The sequence below is a fragment of the Vigna umbellata genome, chromosome 8, assembly GCF_029865625.1.
Source record: "Vigna umbellata cultivar VRB3 chromosome 8, Vumbellata_1.0, whole genome shotgun sequence".
NCBI lineage: Eukaryota > Viridiplantae > Streptophyta > Magnoliopsida > Fabales > Fabaceae > Vigna > Vigna umbellata.
The window spans coordinates 7813573-7837631 of NC_142172.1; the positions used below are offsets into that span (position 1 = coordinate 7813573).

Sequence of the window (24059 nt, forward strand, 5' to 3'; positions counted from 1 at the left end):
TTTAAACCACATATAATACGTCGAATTTTATAGGAGCTTCGACGTATGAGTTGTTAGCCAAAAGTTTCCCCTCTTTAGTTTGAGCGGGAGATTGAACATTCATTCACTTTGTCTTAGCGTGCGAGACCCTCTTCTCTTCACAAACTTTTGTCGAACGAAGTTTGACGACCATCACATGTAATCTTTCTTTCATTTGATACAAATGCATGTTAATTAACTACTTTATGTATAATTTTCGCTTGTTTTGACTGATTATTTTTGTATTTTTGTCCTTTATAGGTGCATTCTGCTTTCTCTCTCACTGGTGGAAACACTTTATTCCGACAAACCCACCTTTTGAAGGTTAGTTTTCATTTTCGTTTTCATTTTGAAGAACTTATTTGTTGAACTTATTTGTTATTGTTTTTTGTTGAACATGTTTGTTGTTGTTATTTGGTTGAACTTGTTTGTTGTTGTTGTTGGTTGATTGAACTTGTTTGTTCTTTGTTATTGTTATTTGTTGTTGATACTATACTAGACGTTTATAGTTCATGCTATATAAAATACCAAAAACTAAAATTTGTTATTTTTCTGCTTTTCAGATCTCCTACAGTTGTAGAAAAGGATCACAATTAATTAAAAAACAAAAAAATTGCTTAACGTTGAATATTAACAAAATTCGATGTCAATTTGATTGACGTCGAATTTTTTAAATTCGATGTCAATTTGACATCTCTCGATATGACGTCGACCTCGTATTCAACGTGAAAGACCCAAAAACAATGACGTTATATGATATTTGTGTACTACTGCACCTTCTTTCAAGAAAAATCAAGGGTTTGAACATGAAAAGTTAAAACTCATGGTCAGAGATAGAGAATTCATTAGATGCTAGAAGGAGTTATTTTATAAAGAGAAAGAGTTTAAAGAAAAAGTTGAGAAGCTCTTGAAAGATAAGGAGAAAAGAGATATTAAAAAGAGGAAATTGTAAAAGCTAAGAAAGAAAAAGAGAAAAAAAGATCTAAAAGCTAGGGAAGAAGAAATTCTAAAAGCTAGAGTTGAAGAAGCTCTAAGAGAGGAACTAGAGAAGCTGAAAGAGTTAGAGAGAAGGAAGAATAGAAAGGTAGGAGAGAAAAAAGAAAGAGCAAGAAGAAAAGGGGTGAAGAGAAAGGGAGGAGAGACAAAAGAAAGAGAAAGAAGAGATTAAAAGCAGAGAAAAAGAGAAGGAAGAACTCTTACTCAAGAAAGAAGTGTTACTCAAGGCACCTTCCACTTCTCCAATTATAATTGAGTGAAGAGTTTTAAAGGGAGTTTTCTAATCTTTGAACTCTTATAATTTCATAATGATTCTTATTTCTTACTTCCAACCTTTACCCTTAAATAATTTTTAACTTCACTTTCATTCCCTGTTCTTTTGAACTCCTTAATAGCTTTTGAAAAATCACACATTGAGTTGTTGTTGCCTAAAAAGTTACAAATAACCCAAAGTGAACCAACACATTTTTGTAAAGTACGCCTTATTGCTTTTAAAGAAAAGTCTAGAACAAGAGATGTTCAGTGCTTCACGTGTTTTGAGAGAGGAAACATTTCTTGTTATTGTCCTCACAAAGAAGTTTTAAATTTTCTTAAGGAAAATCATTTCAAAAGTAGAAAAAGGATTTATTCATTTGTACTTTATTTTAGATATACTTTTACTCGGGTACAAAAACTCATTCAACTTTTGCTTGATGGTTACTTTAGGTAAATTTTTATCCTAGAGAAAATGGACAACCAAAGTTGTGCTTCCTTAGATACCTCTTCGATTTGAGGATAAATTGTTTCTCAAGATAAAGGGCCTGATAGAAACCCATCCAACGAGCTTGATAAAGATCCTTCCAAGGAGCTACAACTAGAATCAGGGCTTAGAGAATGGAAGAAGAAGAAGGACTTCAAGAACTTCTACTCGTATGGAAGATGATGTTTCCAAACTTGTTTTTCCCTTTTCTTAAGTCTTGTAATTATGTACATATACTTTTTTCAGACCTTGCATTTAGGCCAAGGTTTTCTTTTAGACTTGTTTTGCTTCAAACATGGGCTTGATTTTGTTCCTCACAGTGTCAACATGGACCTTTGAGTGGGATGCGCCTCTCGAACTAGAGTCGGGCTTGCTTGGGCCTTAAGGTATCTTATTAAGCATGAGGAGGCTCTCATACATTGTATTTACAATTGGTTTGAATGAAAAGGTTCCCATGCAGTGCACCTAGTCAAGTTCAAAGGAGAAGGCTCCCATGTATTGCACATAGTCATGTTAAAAGAAAACGATCCCATGCATTGCACCTAATCACTTTCAAAGGTGAAGGCTCTCATACATTGCACCTAGTTAAGGAAGATTCAAAAAGCTTTTTTAGTTCAATATATCTCCTTGGTCCATGTACTTTAGTTTCCTGCTTTGTTAAGACATTTGAGTCACTCCTCCTCCTATATAAAGGGCGCTCAAATCGTTGTAAAATCAACTTGGAATGATATTAGTGAAACTTTGCCTAACCTCCATTAAGATGCATCCCAAACCTACTCTCCACGTCTCACAATCTTCATGTTCTATGGCTTACGTTTATTACTCTTCATCTCCAAGGAGTCTTCAACATAGTTAACTAGATTTTCGAAATTTGATGAAAAAAAATGTACATATAATCAGATTTCAAATCTGGTGAACAAATAAAATTCACAGACAATCGGATTTCAAAAAAAATATTACACTTAACTAGATTTCAAAATATGATGAAAAAATGTGAAATTTATTAAATAACTTTTCATGGTTATGGTGCCTTCAAGCCTCCTTACCTCTTCCTTCTTCTCAACACCACCATCATCTTCATCCTCACTTGCTCTAGGTTCCACCACTTTAAACCTCAACCCAATCCAACTCTTCCTTCACCTCTACAACCTAAACTTCTACGTGTAAGCTATTATCATTTAGGAAGTTGCATGTAACAACTTTCAAAGAAGCACTAGTGTAGTCAGGAGAAACGACAACGATTCTTTTCGCCCATAGGCAGCAGTTCCTGAACCGAGGCATATTCAGCCAAGGCAAAAAGGGGTAGCCTTTATGCCTCGATTCGGAACCGAGGCATAAAAGTGAATGATTTTGCCTCAGTTCAAAGTTAACCGAAGCAGCAGGCTTTTTTTTTTAATTTTTCTTTTTCGTAGGACTTTATGCCTCAGTTCCCTTTGAACCGAGGCAGCATGTCCAACTCTACTTCTTCGATTCGGACCTAAACCGAGGCAATAGGGTCTTCTTTTATTTTTTTTCTTCTTTCGCAAGCCTTTATGCCTTGGTTGGGACCTGAACCGATGCCATAGGTGGGTTTTCTACCTCGGTTATGGTCACAACCGAGGCATATTTCCCTGCTTTTTTTTAAGAACATGTTTGTTTCTGCAACAGTCCTAACTACAGAAACAGACCTGTATATAATTTTACAGCCAAAACAGTCCAAAACAATCTAGAAGCATATGTTTTGAATAAAAATTATATTAAAACATAAATACATTCAATGTAATCATAAATCAACTTCTTAAAACATAAATTAATCGAATGTAATCATAAATCAACTTTAAAGCATAAATCAATCCAATTTAGAAAGTTAAACTAATAATACTAATAATAATGTACGAAAGCATAAAACAACTTAGAAGCATAAACTTAGAACTTACTATATCCTAATATTATCTACTACATACTATTATATAAGTGAATTATATATTTAGTCAGTGCTTTCCTCACGAGTTTAAGTGACTTCTCTAGAATTGGACCAGTCATATTGAATCTCTGCATAAAAAACAATGAATTCAATTAGTGTATATGAAATCTAAACTATAGAGAAAATAAAATTCAAACCTAAATATTACCGTTTGCAATCCACTGGTGTAATGTGCACGAATAGTGGTCATCATCCAAAACATGACATAGTAACCACATTCATATGACCATGTTTGTCTATTACACTACAATATATCATCATAATTATAACATGTTAAGTAACATCATTGGAATGGTACAAAATGTAACAAAGTATGGAGTAAAATACCAAACCTTAAGGGAAACTCATGTAAGCTTTTTAGTTCTAGTAGTAGATCTCCCAGATAACATCATATGTGTTGCAAGGGAACTATTAAAAAAAATGCTTTAGCATACATTTATATAACAAAGAAATTTGAAACATTGAGGTTCTTACCAATCTACTACATGTCTAAGAGGGCTGGGAGGAGACTTGTGCAATGAACAAAACCAAACAGTAGTGTTCTCTAGTATGGAGATCACAAGTAGCTGCCAATGACGCCAGAAATTGGTAATAACTTAATTGTCATATACCAAAATTAATAAATGAAACTTTAAAGTTAACAAACTTCACTTACCCAAGTATATAAGGGAGAAAATATATCTCCTTCCCTGTCGCAAAGCAGGTGGTGATGTATGTTTGGGTATCATCAAATTTATTTCTTTCATGAGTCATAGAGGGGTCAATGAACCCATATTCATCATTGAACCCCTTCTTGTTACTAACATCAAACATATACCTAAAATGAAGAAATAATCTGATATAAGTAACTTGATAAAAAAGAATTACATAAAAAAGTTCTCATAAACTTACATCATCCACAACTGAATGAGTGTAATATTAATTTCTTCTCTCCCCGACGCAAGCTCCCTAACATCTTGCTGATGCAAGTACAATGAGATCTGAGCTTCTCTTCCAAATGTAGTAGAATCCCAGTGTACACTCATCGAGGCATCTGAAATGATGTTAGCAAGCTCGTCTAACACACCAAGAGGGTCGTCCTTAAATAAATGAGTCTTCTTCGGTGTAGGACTTCCCTCTTGACTTGTCTGCTGTTACATGAAAAAATGGTTATGTTATAACGTCAATAAGAAGTAAATATTAAAATTGAGAAGTATATAGTAGGAGTGTTTACCGGGGGATCAAATACATCACTAACCAAATGTTTAGGCCAGGCGACGAAGGACTTAAATGCCTCTTGCACAGTGAAAAACTCATTTGTAGGCACAAGAAGAACAACATCTGGTACGACAACTTCATCCTTCGTGACCTCGACCTCATCTTCTGTTAGTTGTACAACATGCACTATAGTGATTGTCTCATAGATTGTGCCACGAGCCACTAGCATGGTCCCGGTATCAGAGAGAATATATAACTGACATGGACGAGTGTCGTCCATGTCGTCCCTTGGGGCATCGACAGTTGAACAACTTCCTTTGCCGCTTCTACCTGTCAAATTAAATGTTAGGTTATACAAAAAGTAAATTAATAAACAAAAATGATTATTAAGTTTACCTGTAGGGGGCAACACATGTTCTGCTATAGGAGATGGCGGAGGACGATTGCCATAATCATCATAACTCTGTTGGAACTGGCGCGCAACCATTTCAGTAACTTCATCATACAACTCTGCTCGAACCTTCTTTGTGATCTCCTATGTCATCCCTTTTCTTATTTCCTCCTTCAGTTTTTGTTCATACTATTTACTTAATCCGGATAAAGATGGACGCGAGGAAGACCCAAAGAACTGTCGTATGCCTATGTCAGTCCCAGCAGCACACACTCGTCCTGGGTGCTCAAGTCGTCCAACAACTGTGGCAAGAATGTCCTCACGACCTTGTTGTGTGAATTGACCTTGGGAGCTCTGCTCAACCAAGGAGTCCTGTAACATAACAGAAGTTCATAATTATTTGAAAGATCTATGTAATATATATAACAAAAATGTTGTTTAAATATGAGAAATGACATCTTACAATTCTTTCAGATATCTCTCTAGCAGTGTCGGAAGTATAGGAGCCCGATGATCTTAAACGAACTAACTTCCACTTCTCATGTCGAGATGGTGGTGAAGGAGGAGGAGGAAGGTCACCACCCTCAGAAAGTGTAAGTCTACCATCTGACTTTTGCTTCATTATTTTCTCCTCAAGCTTCTTGTATTCACCACGAGACAATAGGTATGGATTTTTATTCTGAGCACTTATACCCTGTGTTTTTTACCTTGTTTCCTGTGACAAAATGAAACAATTGTTATGATATAAAATTATGAATGATGAATTGAATGATTTTACCTACACTTACCTGCCACGTCTCGATGTCCTAAGCTGTACAAAGTGACGCCATGTTTCTTCTTCAATTGTAGAATATTTAGAACATGGAATTTCATTACTTTTTGCTCCAAATATATATATGGACGTCAACTTTGTCTTAAACCCCCAAAATCTTTCTGCAATTGCAGATAAACACCTTCTCCTTAGGCTCTCCACATTTGGCATATCAAATGTCATCTGCAACAAAGAAAGTAATACCCTTATATCAATACAAATTTATCAATATAATGAATCTAGAATTTGAAGCAATATTGTTTAACTTACCAATAAATCTTGCCAAATAAGATTTCGATTAGTCTCAGATACATGGTCAAAGGATGGATGAAGTAAGTATAAAGATAGGATCACGTGCTAGTACTCCAAGGTAAGACCTAAATACATCTGCATTTGGGCCAGATGCAACTCTAGTGACCACGTCAATAATGACAGGTGTCCTCTCACCTGCATTTCTTCTAAGTATAAGCTGTCGTAACCTTGTCGCTCCTTTCGTCCGTCTAGAAGTGGTGGGGACTTCATCTCCTGACGAATGAGGTGACTTAGTCATATATTTGTCACAATAAATAAGATGAAAGATTAATAAAAACACTTATAAAATAACATATATTATTTCAAAAAAGCCATAAATATTTACACAAACATTAAATTCATACATAACCATATGGATTGGTCATATGTATATTCCCTCATTATGATCTTCTTGAATTTCTTGTATATCATCAATTACAGGGTCGTCATCCAAATTTATTGTCGTTTTAAATGGATGGTTGTCAGCAATATGAAGATTACCTAGATTCTCTTCTTTATCTTCAATTTGTCTTTTTCCTTGAAGAGCGACATATCAATGGTCAGACGTAGGATCTTTGACATAAAAAACTTGACTCTCTTGATATTCCATGATAAACGGTTCGTCTCCATAACCAACCTTTCGAAAATCAACTAGTGTCATACTAGATTCATCTATTTTGACACCACTCTTATTGTCGACCCACTTACATTTGAAGAGTGCAACAGAAAACTTAGTGTAATCAACCTCCCATATCTCTTCTATTCTACCATAATATCTCATTGATCCAATTACAGGATTTTGATCTTTGGATGTGAAAAATTGTAGCGACTCAGCTTCTATACAGACACCACTATTTTGTATTGTGCTTTTATCATCCAAAGTCTTTGTATAGAATGTCCTATTATTAATTTCATAGCCTGTACAACATACAACATCAAACTTCAAACCATTTGCTAGCCACAACAAAGTCTCAGAAGATCGTGATTCTTTCAAAACTTCATATTTGAACCAGGACAATAATGTTCCGTTATGCTCCATCAACTTCCATTTCTCTGATTGTCTTGGATACTTGTCCTTTACAACAACTTTGTGTGTTTCCAAAAATGGGATCACTTCATCTGTGTTGTTTAATATGTATAGATGTGCTTGCATTAATTCTTCACGACTTTTCGTCACCACATTCAAACCTCAGATGCTTTTACTTGTAGAACATCTATTCAACCATGATGTCCGAGGGACTCCTATTGGATTTTCTTTAGTCATATAATCAGAGCAATACTCGATATTTTCTTCAACAATATATCTTTCAATCATTGAACCTTTTGGACGATATTGATTTTTGACGTACCCTTTCAAAATCTTCATATAACGCTCAATAGGATACATCCATCTTAAGTATACTGGTCCATACAACTTTATTTCTCTGACCAAATGAACAAGTAAATGCACCATGATGTCAAAAAAGGATGGAGGGAAAAACATTTCTAGCTGACACAAGATGATGATAATGTTGCTTTGAAGTTCATCTAACTTTGTAGGATCGATGACTTTACTACAAATCGATGAGAAAAATGAGCACAATCGAGTTATGTTCTGCCTAACTTTTTTGGGCAAAATTCCACAAATTGTCACCTGTAACAATTGTTGCATTAAGACGTGACAATCGTGAGACTTGAGTCCAACAAGCTTTAAGTTCTGCATTGACACTAAGCTCTTGATATTTGAAGAGTATCCTTGTGGTACCTTGATACTCTTTAAACAAAGACAAAAACTTATCTTCTCTTGTCTGGACATTGCGTAACATGCAGGGGGCAAATAAGTACGTTTACCAATCTCTCTTGGTGCCAACTCTTCATGTCAACCAAATCCAAACGCGCATTCACTCCATCTTTTGTTTTCCCTGGATGTTTAGTAGTGTACCAATCAAGCTATCACAAACATTCTTCTCTGCATGCATGACATCTATGCAATGTCGAACATCTAACTTTGACCAATATGGAAGATCAAAGAATATTGATTTCTTCTTCCAAGTGGTCGTTACAAAAGACTTCTTGCACATTTTCCCAAATACATGATGTACTCTATTAACTTTTTCAAGAACTTCAAGTCTAGTAAGTGGAGTGGATGCATTGTCTCTGTCTTGTTCTCCATTGAATGCTTTCTTTAACCTTCGATATGGATGATTAGATTGTAAAAATCGTCGAGGACCACGATAAGTTGTAAATTATCAGTATAACGGGCCAATAACTGTGATTGGTAATTAAATTACCAAAAGGGTTCATTCCATCAATAGCTAAGTCAAACCTAACATTTCTACATTCTTGACCAAATTGGGGGAATTCTTGATCAATATTTTTCCATTTCTTTGAATCAGCTGGATGACGAAGCAGCGCATCAGTTGTTCTCTCATCTACATGCCATCTTAGGTTTTTAGCGTCTTTGGGATTCGCGAAAAAACGCTTAAGTCTAGCCACGAGTGGAAGATACCAAACTACTTTCAAAGCAGAACCATTCTTTTCTGTGTGACCACTATCTTTACTGTTGTTTTTTTCCTTGTATTGTGATAACCCACATTTTGGACACTTTGTCAAAACATCATACTCATTCCTATACAATATGCAATCATTCGAACATGCATGTATCCCTTTATACTTCATACCCATCAGACAAAGAATTTCTTTTGCATCATAATTACGAGTGGGTAATGTATTTCCATCTGGAAGCATTTCATTCAACAACGAAAACAATTCTGTAAAACTCTTATCAGTCCATCCATTGCTCGCCTTTAAATTCATGAGCCTTAACATTGTTGACAACCGTATGAACTTAGTTGAACCGACATACAAAGGAGTATCAGAATCCGTGGACATCGTTTCATACACATGTGCTTCGGCAAAAGCTTTTGTGCCAACATTTCAGATCATGTCCTCTAAGTTGTCTTCTTCCAGTTGATCTTCCATATCCATGGTGGAATCATATCCATTTTCAGTTGAACAGACAGTTGGAAAGTTTGTTGCCTTATCGTGCCATATCCATGTTGTATAACTTCGTATGAAACCATCACAGATAAGATGTTCCCTAATATCGGTTGCGTTCAACTTCCTCCCATTCAAACAGTTCACATAGGGACATCTAAACTTGACTTCATCATCACCACTTGAACTCACATTACATAGCGCAAACTATCTAAATTCTTATACCCCTCTCTCGTACTCAGTGTTGATGTGTGGTAAATTAATTCACCCTCGATCCGTACGCAAGTTTACTGAAATTGTTTACACAATTTCAATAATCTTGAATGATCACTTTGATAGTGTTTGTATTCAAGGTGTGACCCTATCCCATTCAAGAAGATTCACTTTTTTTAGTTTATTAAACATATCAATTTTAAACAACATATCTAAAATTTCACGGAATTTTTCCAGTATTTCGCATTGGTCTTTACGTTACATGAAATGAAAGTGATTATAAATCACAATCAAATATGCACCCGAAGATCAATACAAAACACAACTGCAAAATTTCATGAAATTTAAGACATGTATATTAAAATTTATATGTATTAATAAACTATGAAAAAGTTATTACTCTTCTTAAACTGTTCAACCGGACGATTCAAAATTCAATACCTGTAAATTATTATTACCATTTCCTCTATTTCCATTTGTAAAAAGTACATTCATTAAAAAAATCTGGAGATAGTAAATAAGTTTTGTATTGAATCTCAAACGGAAACTAAGGCTAATTCACAACAATAATATATATTCAAGCAAATAAATAATTACATATGCAACATGCAATATATTCAAACAAACAACATATTGAAGCAAACAAGTTCATATTAAAAGGAAAATTTTAAGAATAGGAATCTGGGAGCGTGAAAGTCGGTCAACTATCGAGAATGTCCGTGTATAAAATCTCAGCACAACAATACAATATCTAGACAAAAACAAACAACACATTAGTCAGTGTCATGATTTCTAACCTTAAAATTTATTTTTTCTCCAAATCAACCAATTTAATCCAAACAATTCAAAATTATATTCCTTAATTTCTATACTCTAATTCAAAATTATATATCAATTTTCATCATCATCCAATTCAATCCAAACAATTCAAAATTATATAAACCTAATTCAAAATTATATAAACCTAAAAATTATATAAACCAATTAATAGAAATTATATAACAAGTTATAGTTAAAAAAACTTACCAAGAAGAAGTAGACACCACGACAAAAATGAACGCCGTGGAGGAAGAGGGCAGAGCAGTGGGGCAGTTCAGTGGGGCGCCGTGCAGCGGAGGTGGAGCAACCAGGGGGCGGTTCACCAGGGGCGGCGCAGCGAGCAGCATGGGCTGATGCAGCGACGAAATGGAGGCCGAGGCTTCCGACCGTGTGCGAGAATGGCGGCACCGATGCGAGGGAGGCACCAACTAAACGCGAGCAATCGAAGAACGACGATGGCGGACAAAGCATGAGCAATGAAGGCACCAACTAAACCAGAAGCGAGGGAGCGAGAGTGAGAATAATGGTGAAAAAGTCTTTTGCGCAAGAGAGGAAGAACAGTTGTTTCTCGAGGAAGAAGGAAATGAAACACTGTAGGTTAAGTTTGTTTGACGCAGCGGGGTTAAGAGGTAAGCAATACTACCTTGGTTCTATGCTCATCTGAAACAATACACACATATATGCCTCGATTCTACTCTCCATCGAGGCATATAGTCCTTAGAAAAAAATAAACGAAAAATATGAAATGGTTATACGCCTCGGTTCCTGTCTAAACCGAGGCATAAACATGGTTTCGCACCGGTTCTAAATGAAGCGAAGCCATAGGCTCTGCGCAAACTTCAAATTTCAGAGACCTGTCAGAGGGACAGGTGGGATTTTAGGTATCGATTGTAGTACCAACTGAGGTATAAACATTGTTTCGCACCGGTTCTAAATGAACCGAAGCCATAGGCTCTGCACAAACTTCAAATTTCAGAAATGTTAGGTGGATAGATAGGCTTCTAGGTATCAGTTGTAGTATCAACCGAGGTAATATGCCTTTTATGCTTCGGTTCCCCTTGAACCGAGGCGTATAAGTTCGCTTAAACTACAAAAATGCCACCACGTTTTGATAGGCTTCGGTTTCACCTAAACCGAAGCCTATAGCGCGAGTTAAAAAGCAAGTTTTTTACTAGTAAAGGTTGACTAAAATAAAGAATGTGCAAGTGGGAGAGCATTGGGGGTGTTTGTTAAGGCCAGCTAAGTCTCAAATATTTTTTGTTCACTAAATTTCAAAATTCGGTTATGTGTGATTTTTTTTATCAGATTTTAAAATTCGATTAAATGTTAATTTTTTTCATCAGATTTCAATATCCATCAAGTGTTATTTATTTTTGAATCATGTTTGAGTGTGGAATCACAAACATATAAGGACTTGGCCTGTTATGTAAGAGGAACACTGGTTGCTGGCGAGAAACACATAAGAAGGAGCAACCTCAATAGGTTGTCTAGCTCTTTTCATCCGTGTGGAATCAGAACCGAACACCACAATTTGTTCCACTGTAAAACTTGCTACCTGTAAGGGAGTTCAGATAGGTCCAGGAGCAACGCCATTCACACGAATTCCCTTGCTCACAAGCTGAAGTGCAAGGGATCTTGTGAACCCTACAATGGCACCTTTAGTCGATGCATAATCCACTAGTGTTTCGAATCCTTCATATGCAACCACTGATGTCGTGTTGATAATGTTGCTTCCTTCTTTCATGTGCTTCAAAGCATATCTGTGTACTCATTTTCAGATGCCACTAGTGTTAAACTTTTAGATTGCATATATAATCATCTTACATACAAAATTTTTGTAAGATTAAATTAGGCTCTTGTCTTACTTAATCATGAAGAATTAGGAAAAGATATTAGTTCGGAACACCATGTCCAGTCTTTTATCATCAATTTCGTCCAAGGAATCACTCTGGAACTGCACAGTTGCATTATTGACCAAAACATCAATGCAACCATAAGCATTAACGACTTGATCGAAAACTCTCATGCAATTCTGTTCATAACCCAAATCAACTGCTATAGCCATTGGATCTTTGGCATCGACACTCTTAGCTTTTCTGATAATTTCAAGTATGTCTTTGGCATCTATGTCTTCCTGTCTCTTCACATAGGTGAAGATAACAGTAGCATCCTCCAATGAAAACAAGTTACACACCGCTCTTCCAATTCTAGAGTCACCTCCAGTTACTACAGCCACCTTCCCCTGAAAATATATAAACCGATTAAGCACAGAAGCAGATAAAAAAAAAGTACTTTCAGATCAATCACTTCATGCATATATACTTGAAGTTTATTCGATGCTTTGTAATCTAGACTGCTATATTGGGGTGGTGGATTCATCATATACTCTTTGTGCCAGGCTGTGTGTATTGCTTCTGAGGGGGAAATCTGTATTCACCAGAAGCCATTCTCTCAAACGGGCTTTTTTAATATGATAACCATACTTCCACTATATATAAATTATTATTCTCTAAACTAATGTCTTGGTTCAACAATTTGGACAATTTTAAAAACATTGATAAACTAAACTTAAATAATTTGACTAAATGGGAAGAACTTGAATAGTTATCATCAGATCTTGTATTATAAATTTACAATCTCATTATTTTAATCAATATAATGAAACTCTAGAAAATTCCAAAATTGAATAAAATTATTTCTCATAATATTTACATCAATGACTTTTACTGTCTATATCCTTTTTTTTTTCTGCATAATTGACTCATTGATTGTAATCTAATTTTCAAATTTCCAACCAGCACTTTGACATAGAAATGAAAATTTTCTAAGCACTATCTATGCTTTATTGATCAATCTGTAACCAATTCTTCTAACTGCTACATCTCAATCTGGTTTTGTTTGGAGAATAAATTTCTTCCATATCCTTGCTTTTGTTATTCAATGGTTGCTCATTCTCTTCTTTAGTTCTTGATTTCATCAAATGTGGTTTCAGCTTATTCACATCTACTTGTTGAACTGGTTTCAGAAAGAATTCCTCTGCTCCTTCTTCCAAACATTTGATACAAAATCATATCAGTCAAATTGAAAAGTACATAAAAAAAACAAAAACTAAAACTTTAAGTCTTATATATCAGAATTTTTATATAAAAAGTAATCAATCTTTCCAGTTTTTCTAGTAAAAATAATTCCAACAAAAGATAATCATGTAAATTTGATTTTGTTTTAAGGTCAAACATAAAATTTAACTATATATTATTTGAATTTGAATTTTTTCAAAAGGGTTGGTTCAACATCCTCACCTGTTGATCCTTGATGGCACATTCTCAAAGGACATAATCACAACTGGTATGTTTTTAAGTGATTTAGATTCCTGCAAATCAATCAACTTAATGTTATTTTTTCAGATCAAACAGAAGAAAACACAGACTGTCAAAGAAATGTTGTGATGGCCATGACCAAATTTGATCTCAGATTTGTTTCAAAATTTGTGAAGTATTCCAACTCAGATGTCAAAAGAGATTCTTCATTAAAAAAAAGGAAAATTCTTTGAAAATTCACATAATTTGATTTCAAGATATGATGAGATAATATACTTTTAAACAACTTCCTAAAAGGAAAAACAAAAATTAAAATTCCTAGTGCATGGTTTGACCAATCTCACTGATGCAATGTAAATAAACAGAAAACTATGGAAGAACAACCAGATTAAAAGTGGCACAAACTTATTAAGAAATTCTCAGAAAATACCCATAGAATCATACCTTGATTTTTCTCAGCAGATCATAACCAGTCATTCTTGGCATACATTAATCTGTTATAATCAGGTTAACATCCACATCGTGCATGAGCAATCAATCAATGATTAATTCAGAATTATTCACAAAATATTTTAGGATATATATATATATATATATATATATATATATATAATTAATTGGTTAGAGAATTGTACCTGATGAATTTCTGATGCAACAGAAGATTCAAAAGTCCTGAATTCATCTTTAACCAAACCAAGTACCTTATGGCAAAGATGAGCATTGAACATAGCTTCAAAAAGAATGGGAATGAAATTTAGAAAAAAAATACTATACTTCAATTGTAACATCCCAGATTATATAGAAATATATATATAGTAAGTCCACATTTTAATATAATAGAACAGTTAGAAAAAGACTGTAATAAAGTATTAAAGTTACAATCATCCTAAAAGAAGTCCTAGTTTAAAACTTTAAACGCATTAGAGTATTTCAAAATAAACAGGAACAACTAGGAATCCTAACTAGACTAAGCGACAGCGTCATCTCCTTCCAAGGCTTGCTCTAGAGGCACCTCATCCACCTCTGCTCACATCCAAGTGGATGATCATTGAAAAAGAAAAACACACACAAGCAAAACACAACACAGAAGCAAGGGTGACCTAGATATACAAAAATCATGTTATAATAATCACATACAATATGCAAATAAAGACAGATATACTAGACTATACAACCATGACTTGTTGCACCTTAAACTTGACTCGTCTGGACTTAGAATGATTGTCGAGCTATGGCGGGTCATGCACTCGTGGTGGCTTCTACTGCTTTGCAAAGCCGTTGCCAATGGGTTTCACCCTACCACACTCACGAGGTTAGTCCGTTATCACTCACCTTGGCCATACTGGAAGCACCCAAGACTAGGACCTCCCGCTACTCCTCACCACATGGATCAATCCTCTCTACTTGAGAATGAAAGACCATTGGAGCATCAGGATAACCCCCAATATTGAGCTACCATGCAAATCATTCTAAAACATACCAAGGGCACCACCATGAATCCTCTCCTTGAGGAGCATGGAATTACGTCCATCAACCATACTTTGTTACATTCAACCACCAAACATGTCTCATACATTCACATACTTTCAATTGTAATAACATGACCACCATCATACTATGCATTCCAATCATTCCACACACTTAGTTCAACCAAAACAAGAGCAAAAGAGAACTCTAGACTCAGAAGATTCGCGGAGCGCATCCTACTCGCAGCATGCACCAGACTTCCAACCTCTCGCATAGCGCACCCAGGTCGCTATGCGAGAGCGTAGACAGAGACTACACCTCCCAAAGACTCGCTATGCGCCCAAACTCGCCCTTCGAATTAAAATAGTAGTTGTTATAGACCATCACCAGTCGCATAGCAACAGGATTCTCTATGTGAATCACTAGACAGAGAGCAACACCCTCCAATCATTCGCACAGCGCACCAACTCGCACAGCGAATGACCCAGATAGTGAGCACTCTCTATAGGGACTCGCTATGCGAGACAGCTCGTATAGCGACTCTGCATCATCTGTAGAACGCAAGTTTTGTAGAATTAGGCACTCACACACGCCCTTAGCATTTCTAGGCCTTTTATCCAATTTCTAACACCCCTAATTCCTGTATTACACCTAATTAAACTTGTCTAGATGATTATAAACATTTCTACAGTGATTATCAAGTGATTAAGACCCAAATTCCTTCTTAAAACACTAATTTCCTCAACTTAGGGGCTCAAATCCAATTCTACCATTTCTAACATGTTCTAGTCCAGTTTTATGTTCCTAGCAAGCCACATTGGACCTGTCTAGACTGTCCTAACCCTCTCCAAACACTCTAGATCTCATATACTGAGAATCACTATCCCACCTCCTCTCAAATGACCTAAAATACCTCCAAATTTCTAAATTGTCCCTCTAATTAATACTACAACAGAAATCTTACCCCCAACCACTTCCCACTTGTTCAATTCACAGTAACTAGGTTCATCCAATTCAATTCACAAGGAAGCCATTGCAATTTCATCAACTACATGTTTCAGTCCATAATCGTCAAATATACTTAAAACTAAAAATGCAGTCCAAAACAGCATACCAGTTCAACATTCAACATGCATACACATTTATAAAACAGATTTAAACCAAACAACTAGCTTCCTTTACCTCAGAGTTAAACTTCCCTGCTCACAAAAATGCATCTTTACAATACCTCACACAGCAAGGACCCAACCAAACCCTACAAACCACCGAAATGGTGATAGGAACAACTCTTAAAGCTAGAACGGAGTGGAAAATGAAAAAGATGAAAGCACAAGACACATGCAACCAGTAGAGATTGCAGGTGTTAGTTTTAAGAACAAAGAAGTGGTTGCATGTAGGGACTTACCAGCCTAGAACCCAAAACGAATCGATCCGTTGCGAAGCCCTCTACGTTGCGGACATTTGAGCGCCACCTGATCAGAAATCCAGTGGCTCAGTGAAGAGGAATGGAAGATAGAAGGCAGAGATGTGGTAGAGAAAAGGCAGAGAAAAGAGGAACTGAGTTTAAGAGAGAGAATGAAAGTAGGGTAATGAACCAAGTTTGTCCAAAAATATATTTTATACTAAAATAGAAATCTAGTTCTATTAGTCTAATATATTCTAATTCACTCCATAAAATTGTTCGCACATCAATTAACATAAGATATACGTAATTGAATTTAATTAGTTTTACTATTAAATGATTTAATAAAATTAGAAATCCAATTTTAATTGAAAAACATTACCAACAACAGCAGTGACACTGTATCTAATTTTTATTATATTAAATAAAAACAATGAGACCTCTGACAAAATCTTGATTCTGAATGGCGACAACAGAAATATTAATCTCTGAAAACTATACAGTAGACACATAGTTTCCTCAGAGTCTCCTTCCGGAATGAAATTAATCGGCGGTCAAATTCAATGCAATTTTTAAAACATATTTCTAAACTGACTACATTTTTTTTTCTATAATTTCAGGAAACTAATGAATTTTTTTAATTTTTATTAAAATATATAATATTTTCATTTTTTATCATAAAATATAATATTTCTCATAATTTAATATTTAAAAAAATGAGTAAAAGTTGTATGACATGGGTCAATTTTGACGACCTTCAATTACAATCAAATACCAACTTTAACGAAATTATGAGGTGCATCCCCACTGCCGCTGCTTTTTGTTATTACTGTGATTAATTTATTGATAAATTAAGTCAAATTGAGTATAGTATATAAATCTCTCTTTCCCTGTCTTCTTCACTTCCATGGTGTGTTTAGTTTCCATGGATTCGATGTCTCTCATGTCCTCTCCTAATGTCTGTTCACTCACAACTGGTATTTATATCTCTGCTTTTCTATCAACAATTTCTTTCTCATTATATTTCAACCATTATGTAAAACTTTGGGTATTTTTTATCACTTTTCAATAAAAGTTTCTGCTTACTAATTTCATAATTGTAGGTGGAAATCTCTGGCTCAGTAAACATTCCACCAGGAATACTTCCTATGCAAGTATGTCTCACATCTCTTTAATCAACTTTATTTACTTATATTTAAAAATCAACTTCATTTTATTATATACCGAAATAATAATACAAATTGAAAGTTTCATATTAAATGAAAATCAGAAATTGTGTGGTATATAAAATAACTCATCAGTGACAAATCAACTAGGTTGCGAATGTCAAAAAGTTATTTATAATGTACATAAATTTGATCAAACATATTAAAATTAAAAACAATATTTTTTAGTTATATACAAATTTTTATATATATGAAAAACAAAATAGGAGGGTCAAAACTCTCCTAATATTGGCTTAAGATCCATCACTGCTCATTATATTATGTTAAAGATAGTGTTAAGTTTTTAAATGTACAAATCATATTTTAAAAATAGTAAATCTTAGTGTATTTTTGAAAAATATCTCAATAATATCATTACTATTTGTTCAAATCGCATTCAATAGTTTCATATTTTAAAAATCTAGATCTTAGATAGTTTAAATATTTTTTCATCCTTTCATCTTATTGGATATTTTAGGAAAACAAAATTCGTACAAAACTTCAAATTTTAAAACCAACAATTTCTACTACATGAAAGAATTGCTTTTAACCTTCGTATCAATGGTATAATTACATTAGAAAGGGACCAAATATTACAAATTATGTCGTAGGTAATTAGTGATAAATTACACAACTATGAAATCTGATAAATTGAAATACAGGTAAAGGTTAAATGACTTTTTCTCTAGTATTCCAAATTTTGAAATTAATACGACTATATAGTCTCTCTTTGTTTTTAAAATTATGTTATTTGATTTTTATTTTAAAAATATATAATATAATCTTTTAATGATATACTTTTTGTGTTGTAACACTTCCAAATTAGTGTGGTAGTACCCTGAATATTTCTAAAGAACTATAAGTATTTCTTAAATACTGTCGTCGTTATGAAATATAGGACACTGAATATTGGGAACCAACTGAAAAGAGCCTTTTTATTTTTATTATTTACCCAGAATAATAAAGAAGCTAAAGAATAAATAAAATTTTTAATAGTAGAAAGTTGAGAATAATAAAATATGCAATAAAGGATATTCAATGTTATATGTATGAAAATACAGAATATATAGAAATTTGTATGCTTCATGTTTATTTTCTCTATGTAATTATGAATATTTTTATCAATGAATTGTTTTTATTATTATTTGGATGTTAAAGAGAATCTTAAATACTGATTTGTCGAAATGAACGTTATGCAAATTAATATAAACTATTTTGAACACTCATGACCAATATTCATTCAATTTTAAGTCTTTCAAATTCAAAAGAAATTTCCTTTCAAAATTCAAGTCAACCATCCAAAATTACCTTTTAGAAATGTAAGTTTTCAAAACTACATGACTTTGATTTCAATATTCACTTAAGATACATGGAAGCCATGATTGAGCCACGATTCTAAAAGTAAATAGCTCAAACACAATTCCATTTATTTATAAAATATTTTCTACATCATGTATATAAAATAAATGGTTCAAAACAATTCCATTTATTTCTAAAATAATTTCTGCATAATACATTTTGATTTTTGTAGTGAATGAGGTGATGACTGATACTTGATCAAACATTTTGTGTTGTAGGTTTTATTGCACCTAAAGCTTCAATGAACCAAAGGAAAATTCAAAAAGAATATAACCTTTCAAGGTTCCAACAACCATGTATCTTCAAAAGTGTTGAAGGAGGGTTTATATGTAAAGAAAACTATAAGAAATATATTCCTAAAGCAATCCTTAAAGAGTCTTTTGCCTCTGAACCTCGTCTTTATCAACCAAAAAATGTTGTTGCCTCTGTTAAACATTTCTTTGTTACATTATACTGGTTTTGCTATCCCTACACACTGTTTGGTCGAGTAAGTTCAACTTTTCTACTATTAATTACTTAAATATGTTAATAAATTCAATTTATTTTTGAGAAATACTATTTTGGACAATCCTTATGTTTTTAACTGTTTCAATTTTTTTTTCTCTTTGATCAGACATTAAGCACGATTTCTGCATCTCTCCTAGCAGTGGATAGACTATCAGATATATCTCCCTTATTTTTTATTGGTATATTACAGGTGAGATTCCAAATATATAATTTTTATTAAATGCTCAATCATCAACAGTCTTTTAACTTTGTTAATAATTTCTGACTTTTGAAATGTTTCAGATTCTGCTACCTTTCACGCTTTTTGATCTGTATGTTAATGGCGTGAATCAATTGTATGACCTTGAAATTGACAAGGTATGAAATTATACTATTCGAAATAAATAATTTGAATCCATGATAAATTATACTTTTATGTCTTTTAGGCTTTTCTTTGATTCCATTAAAAAAAAGTATGCTATCCACTTTGTGTAGTTTATCTAAAGTTAGTCATTTAAAAACATGTACATATTGGAATTTTTTAATAGAATAAAAGTTGGGAGATTACATATGAATTGTTCATTTAAAAGACGTAAAATATTAATATTTATCGATCTTGTCTTTTATATATAATTTAATTTTTTTTTATTTCTAGGAAACTTTCAACTTACTTTACTGTTAACCATAAAAGCTGTTTATATCTCCTTTTATACTTTAGATTTTTTTAAGAAAATAGACAAATATGTTTCTTATATGACAAGAATAAGTAGATTTTAAAAAAATTATAAAAATAAACAAGGCGTACAGATTTTATACAATTTTATTCTTGAAATCGTTACTCTAGATAATTTTAATAATATGTAATCAACTACTAATTCTTATAATCAATTACAATTAGTCGATGTAAGTGTACGACTCTAACTTTTTAGGTATGGTAGTTTTGTGGTTGTACAAAAAACAACTTTTTTTATATGAAGTCGGGTAAAACTTCCACGATTTTTTGGTAATTTTTTTAAATATGTCTATTCTCGAAATATAGAAGATATATTTATTTATTTTTTGTAAAAGAACCTATACTGTAATTTATCAGTCCTCGGTAATAATTGGTAATAAATATATGTCCTTTGATATAGTCATGAACACATGCCAAAATTTATAGCTTACAAAATTTTTGAGTAATTACTGTGGTGTTGGGTTATTATTCATCTACGTAACTTTTTTTGCAGATAAACAAGCCATTTCTTCCATTGCCATCTGGGGCATTTTCCTTTAAAACTGGGGTTATTGTTACTGCGTCATCTGCAATCCTGGTTCCATATCTATTCAACTATTTCTGCAATAATATTTTTGAAGATGATCTTAATTGATAGTAGAATGAAGATTATTGTTTCATGTTTTTTTACAGGGATTCTTTACTAGCTATTTGATAGGTTCATGGCCATTATTTTGGGGTCTTCTATTTTTCTTTTTGGTCTGGAGTGGTTATTCAATCAAGGTGAGTTATTTACAGTTGCACCTGTTATGGTCAACTTCAGAGTTATTAATCCTTGTCATTTCTCTTCTTAATGCTAATTTTTAGCTATTTCCACTTCAGAATTAATTTGTCTTTTTTACTGGGTATTCTCCTCACAATCTAGTTCTTGCTATTCAAAATTTCAATCCTTATTTTTCATATATTCCCAATTTCTTCATTTACAAAATTTGTATGAAAAATATCATTCTTTTTTAGGATCATTTCTGGTATTGTCATATTCATCGCAAAAAGTTTTAATTAATATCGATTAAATTCATTATTCAAATTTGTTAGACGAAGATAAATGAATATTTTTTTAATAAACCCACAACTTTTTTTGTTTTTATATTGATAACACCATTTTTGTACCTTTTCAGGGTCCCCTGTTGAGATGGAAGAAAAATCCAGTGCTTGCAGCAATCTGCATCTTTTCTACTATGACTCTTATATTTCCCCTTTCATTTTTCTATCACATGAAGGTTAGTCCTATACATAAGTAATTATGCTTTTCATAAGTTTGGACTAAGTACATTAATATCTTATATGCCTCTAACAATAAACAAGAACAAATCCTTATCCCAAGTCTTTTGAATCAGTTTGATTGGATTAATGATCAACTATTTAAGTTCATGAACAAATAGCTACATCATGAGATTTAAATGGAAGAATATTTTTTGTTGTAGACTTTTGTGTTGAAGAGAGCAGCTGTGTTTCCGAAGCCGCTGATGTTTTCTGTTGCATTCATGAGCATATACTCATTAGGTATATCACTTTTCAAGGTAAAGGTTTATTCATTCTCAAACCATACATTTTTACCACATCAAATTTTTGGTATAAAATCTTTTATTGGATCTATCTATAGGATATACCCGATATCGAAGGAGATAAAGCATTTGGCATCGAATCTTTCTCAACACGTTTAGGTCAAAAGCGGGTATGTCGAATAAAACATTTAATAAGTTGGTTATGTCCTCTTATGATGTTCCTAATTAATCTTCCTCAGGTATTCTGGATATGTGTTTCCATTTTGGAATCGGCTTTTGGAGTTGCCTTTCTCGCTGGATTATCATCTCCTTTCCTTTGGGTTAAAATTGTCACGGTAATATACTTATTAATTACACCTATAGATTGCAATTATACAAGTGTGTTGTATCCTTCTTCCCATTAAAAATTATTTGCTTTTCACTCAGTAGAGGTTTTATTTTAATTCGGAAGTGTTATAATACCAAACAAAAGTCATATAATGTGTTAGTTGTATGCGAAATAATTTGCATAGACTTATAATGTTGTTCTGAAATATAAGGTCGCTCCGAACAATGGTGCTTTGACACCAAAAATCGTTAGATTCTTTGACTTCAATAACTACCATTTGACAATTTTTTAAAGGGTTAAAATAGTCTTTAAAAAAAGTGAATTTTTGTTAAAAAAAAATAAAGGACAGTGAAAGATACTATCAAATATGGGTGTAAAACAACATCTTATATAAACCAAATTTTATGAACATAAGTTAGTGCTATTGCTTCTTGTACCCCTACAATATTAATTCAGAAAGCCTTTCCGAAAATTTTTCGAAATATATAATCTCAAAATCCCAGGACATTTCAAAAGTTTGAGGGGGTGCACGAAGAATTAATGGGGTGAAAGAAGTAAAAGGTATAAGTTAGATTTAATGTTTCCTTCTAGTATCAGAGAAATTTAAAAATCATCTTAACTGTCACTAAAATTATCACGTATTGTGGGATCATTATAAAATTACTCACAAATAAAATCATTATTTTTATATTTTCCAATAATGTTTGAAATTTCTGGGTTGCCAATTTTTAGGGTGTTGGAAATGCAGTTCTTGGTTCAATTCTCTGGTACCGGGCCAAATTTGTAAATCTTAATGACAGAGCTTCCATTAGATCCTACTATATGCTGATTTGGAAGGTAATATTCTTAAAGAACGTTTACGTGAATTACTTGTATGACATTTTGTATTTATTTTCTTATTGTTTGCTCTATATTCTTTGTTTTTCTTCTATACGTGGAGTATATATTACGGTACTGATGTTTGGTTTCTTTCTGCAGCTATTGTACGTATCGTACATACTCCTTCCTTTAATTAGATAAGGATGTTGATGAAGGTTAAAGCAAAGTATAGCGGATGGAACAAAATAAACGAGATTTGTTTTGATTCTAAAGTTTATTAAAATAGTCAAAAGGGATTAGATATGTTATTTTTATATTATAGTTGTTGTATCATTAAATGATTATTTTATGTGATGTTAAAAACTAATCTATATTATCAAATATTTTAGTAATAAATAAAGATTAATTGTTATATACTTTGTAAGAATAAAAAGGGTGTTTTCTTTTATTTCTTCATGGTCTTTTAGTATTCCGACTCTAATTTTGTTTGTGATACCGTAATTGTTATTGAATTAATTAAGGTTTTACGCACAATACAAATCAAACACGAGAGTTTAAGTGTTTTAAGAAAGAGATAACAAAATATAAGTTTTTTTTTTCTTATGCAAAGTGCACTTTTACATAAGGAAATGTCAGAACCATTAAAAACGCACCTAAACCCCTCTGAACGGACGCCAGGTGTCAAGCTGAGGGGAGTCAGAAATCAGATAGTGGAATGCAGGTGTCAGCAGAGGAGCGGACGTTCGTTTTAAACAAAACTGATTTTTCTAAAATTCACGTCACACTCTCTACATGCACTCTTCTTCTCCAAAACTCTGATCCTTCATTTCTCCTCCTTCTCTCTAAAAAGCTCTCCCTTCTCTCTACCAAACCTCACCATTTCTCTTCTCCGATCACCGTTCAGGCACCGTAGAAGCATTTCCGGCATCCTGAGCTTCATTTTGAACCGAACAGTTTCGAGTTCTGAAACTGGTAAGTTTCCCTG

General features: G+C 33.3%; 1 protein-coding gene and 3 pseudogenes across 1 annotated transcript; 1 reads left to right on the forward strand and 3 right to left on the reverse strand.

Moving 5' to 3' along the window:
- Positions 1-6788: 6788 nt before the first annotated feature.
- Positions 6789-8364, reverse strand: LOC148193959 (uncharacterized; annotated as a pseudogene).
- Positions 8365-10295: 1931 nt separating this feature from the next.
- On the reverse strand, positions 10296-12861 carry LOC124841788 (glucose and ribitol dehydrogenase homolog 2-like; annotated as a pseudogene).
- A 422-nt stretch (positions 12862-13283) lies between these two features.
- LOC124841786 (two-component response regulator ARR8-like) lies at positions 13284-15472 on the reverse strand (annotated as a pseudogene).
- Positions 15473-17507: 2035 nt separating this feature from the next.
- LOC124841787 (glycinol 4-dimethylallyltransferase-like) lies at positions 17508-23275 on the forward strand. Its single transcript, XM_047318128.2, has 13 exons — positions 17508-17577; positions 17704-17754; positions 19383-19651; positions 19778-19861; positions 19954-20028; positions 20877-20960; positions 21056-21145; positions 21541-21642; positions 21847-21942; positions 22026-22097; positions 22167-22262; positions 22988-23092; positions 23234-23275. Exons 1-13 carry the CDS (start codon positions 17508-17510, stop codon positions 23273-23275), a joined length of 1236 nt encoding a protein of 411 aa, XP_047174084.2.
- Positions 23276-24059: the final 784 nt, after the last annotated feature.

Coding starts and splice junctions, on each gene's coding strand:
- LOC124841787 (XM_047318128.2), top strand. CDS start 17,508: ATGGTGTGTTTAGTTTCCATGGATTCGATGTCTCTCATGTCCTCTCCT. Junction 20,029..20,876: donor ATGACCTTGAAATTGACAAG/GTATGAAATTAT, acceptor CTTTTTTTGCAG/ATAAACAAGCCATTTCTTCC. Junction 21,943..22,025: donor TAGGTATATCACTTTTCAAG/GTAAAGGTTTAT, acceptor ATCTATCTATAG/GATATACCCGATATCGAAGG.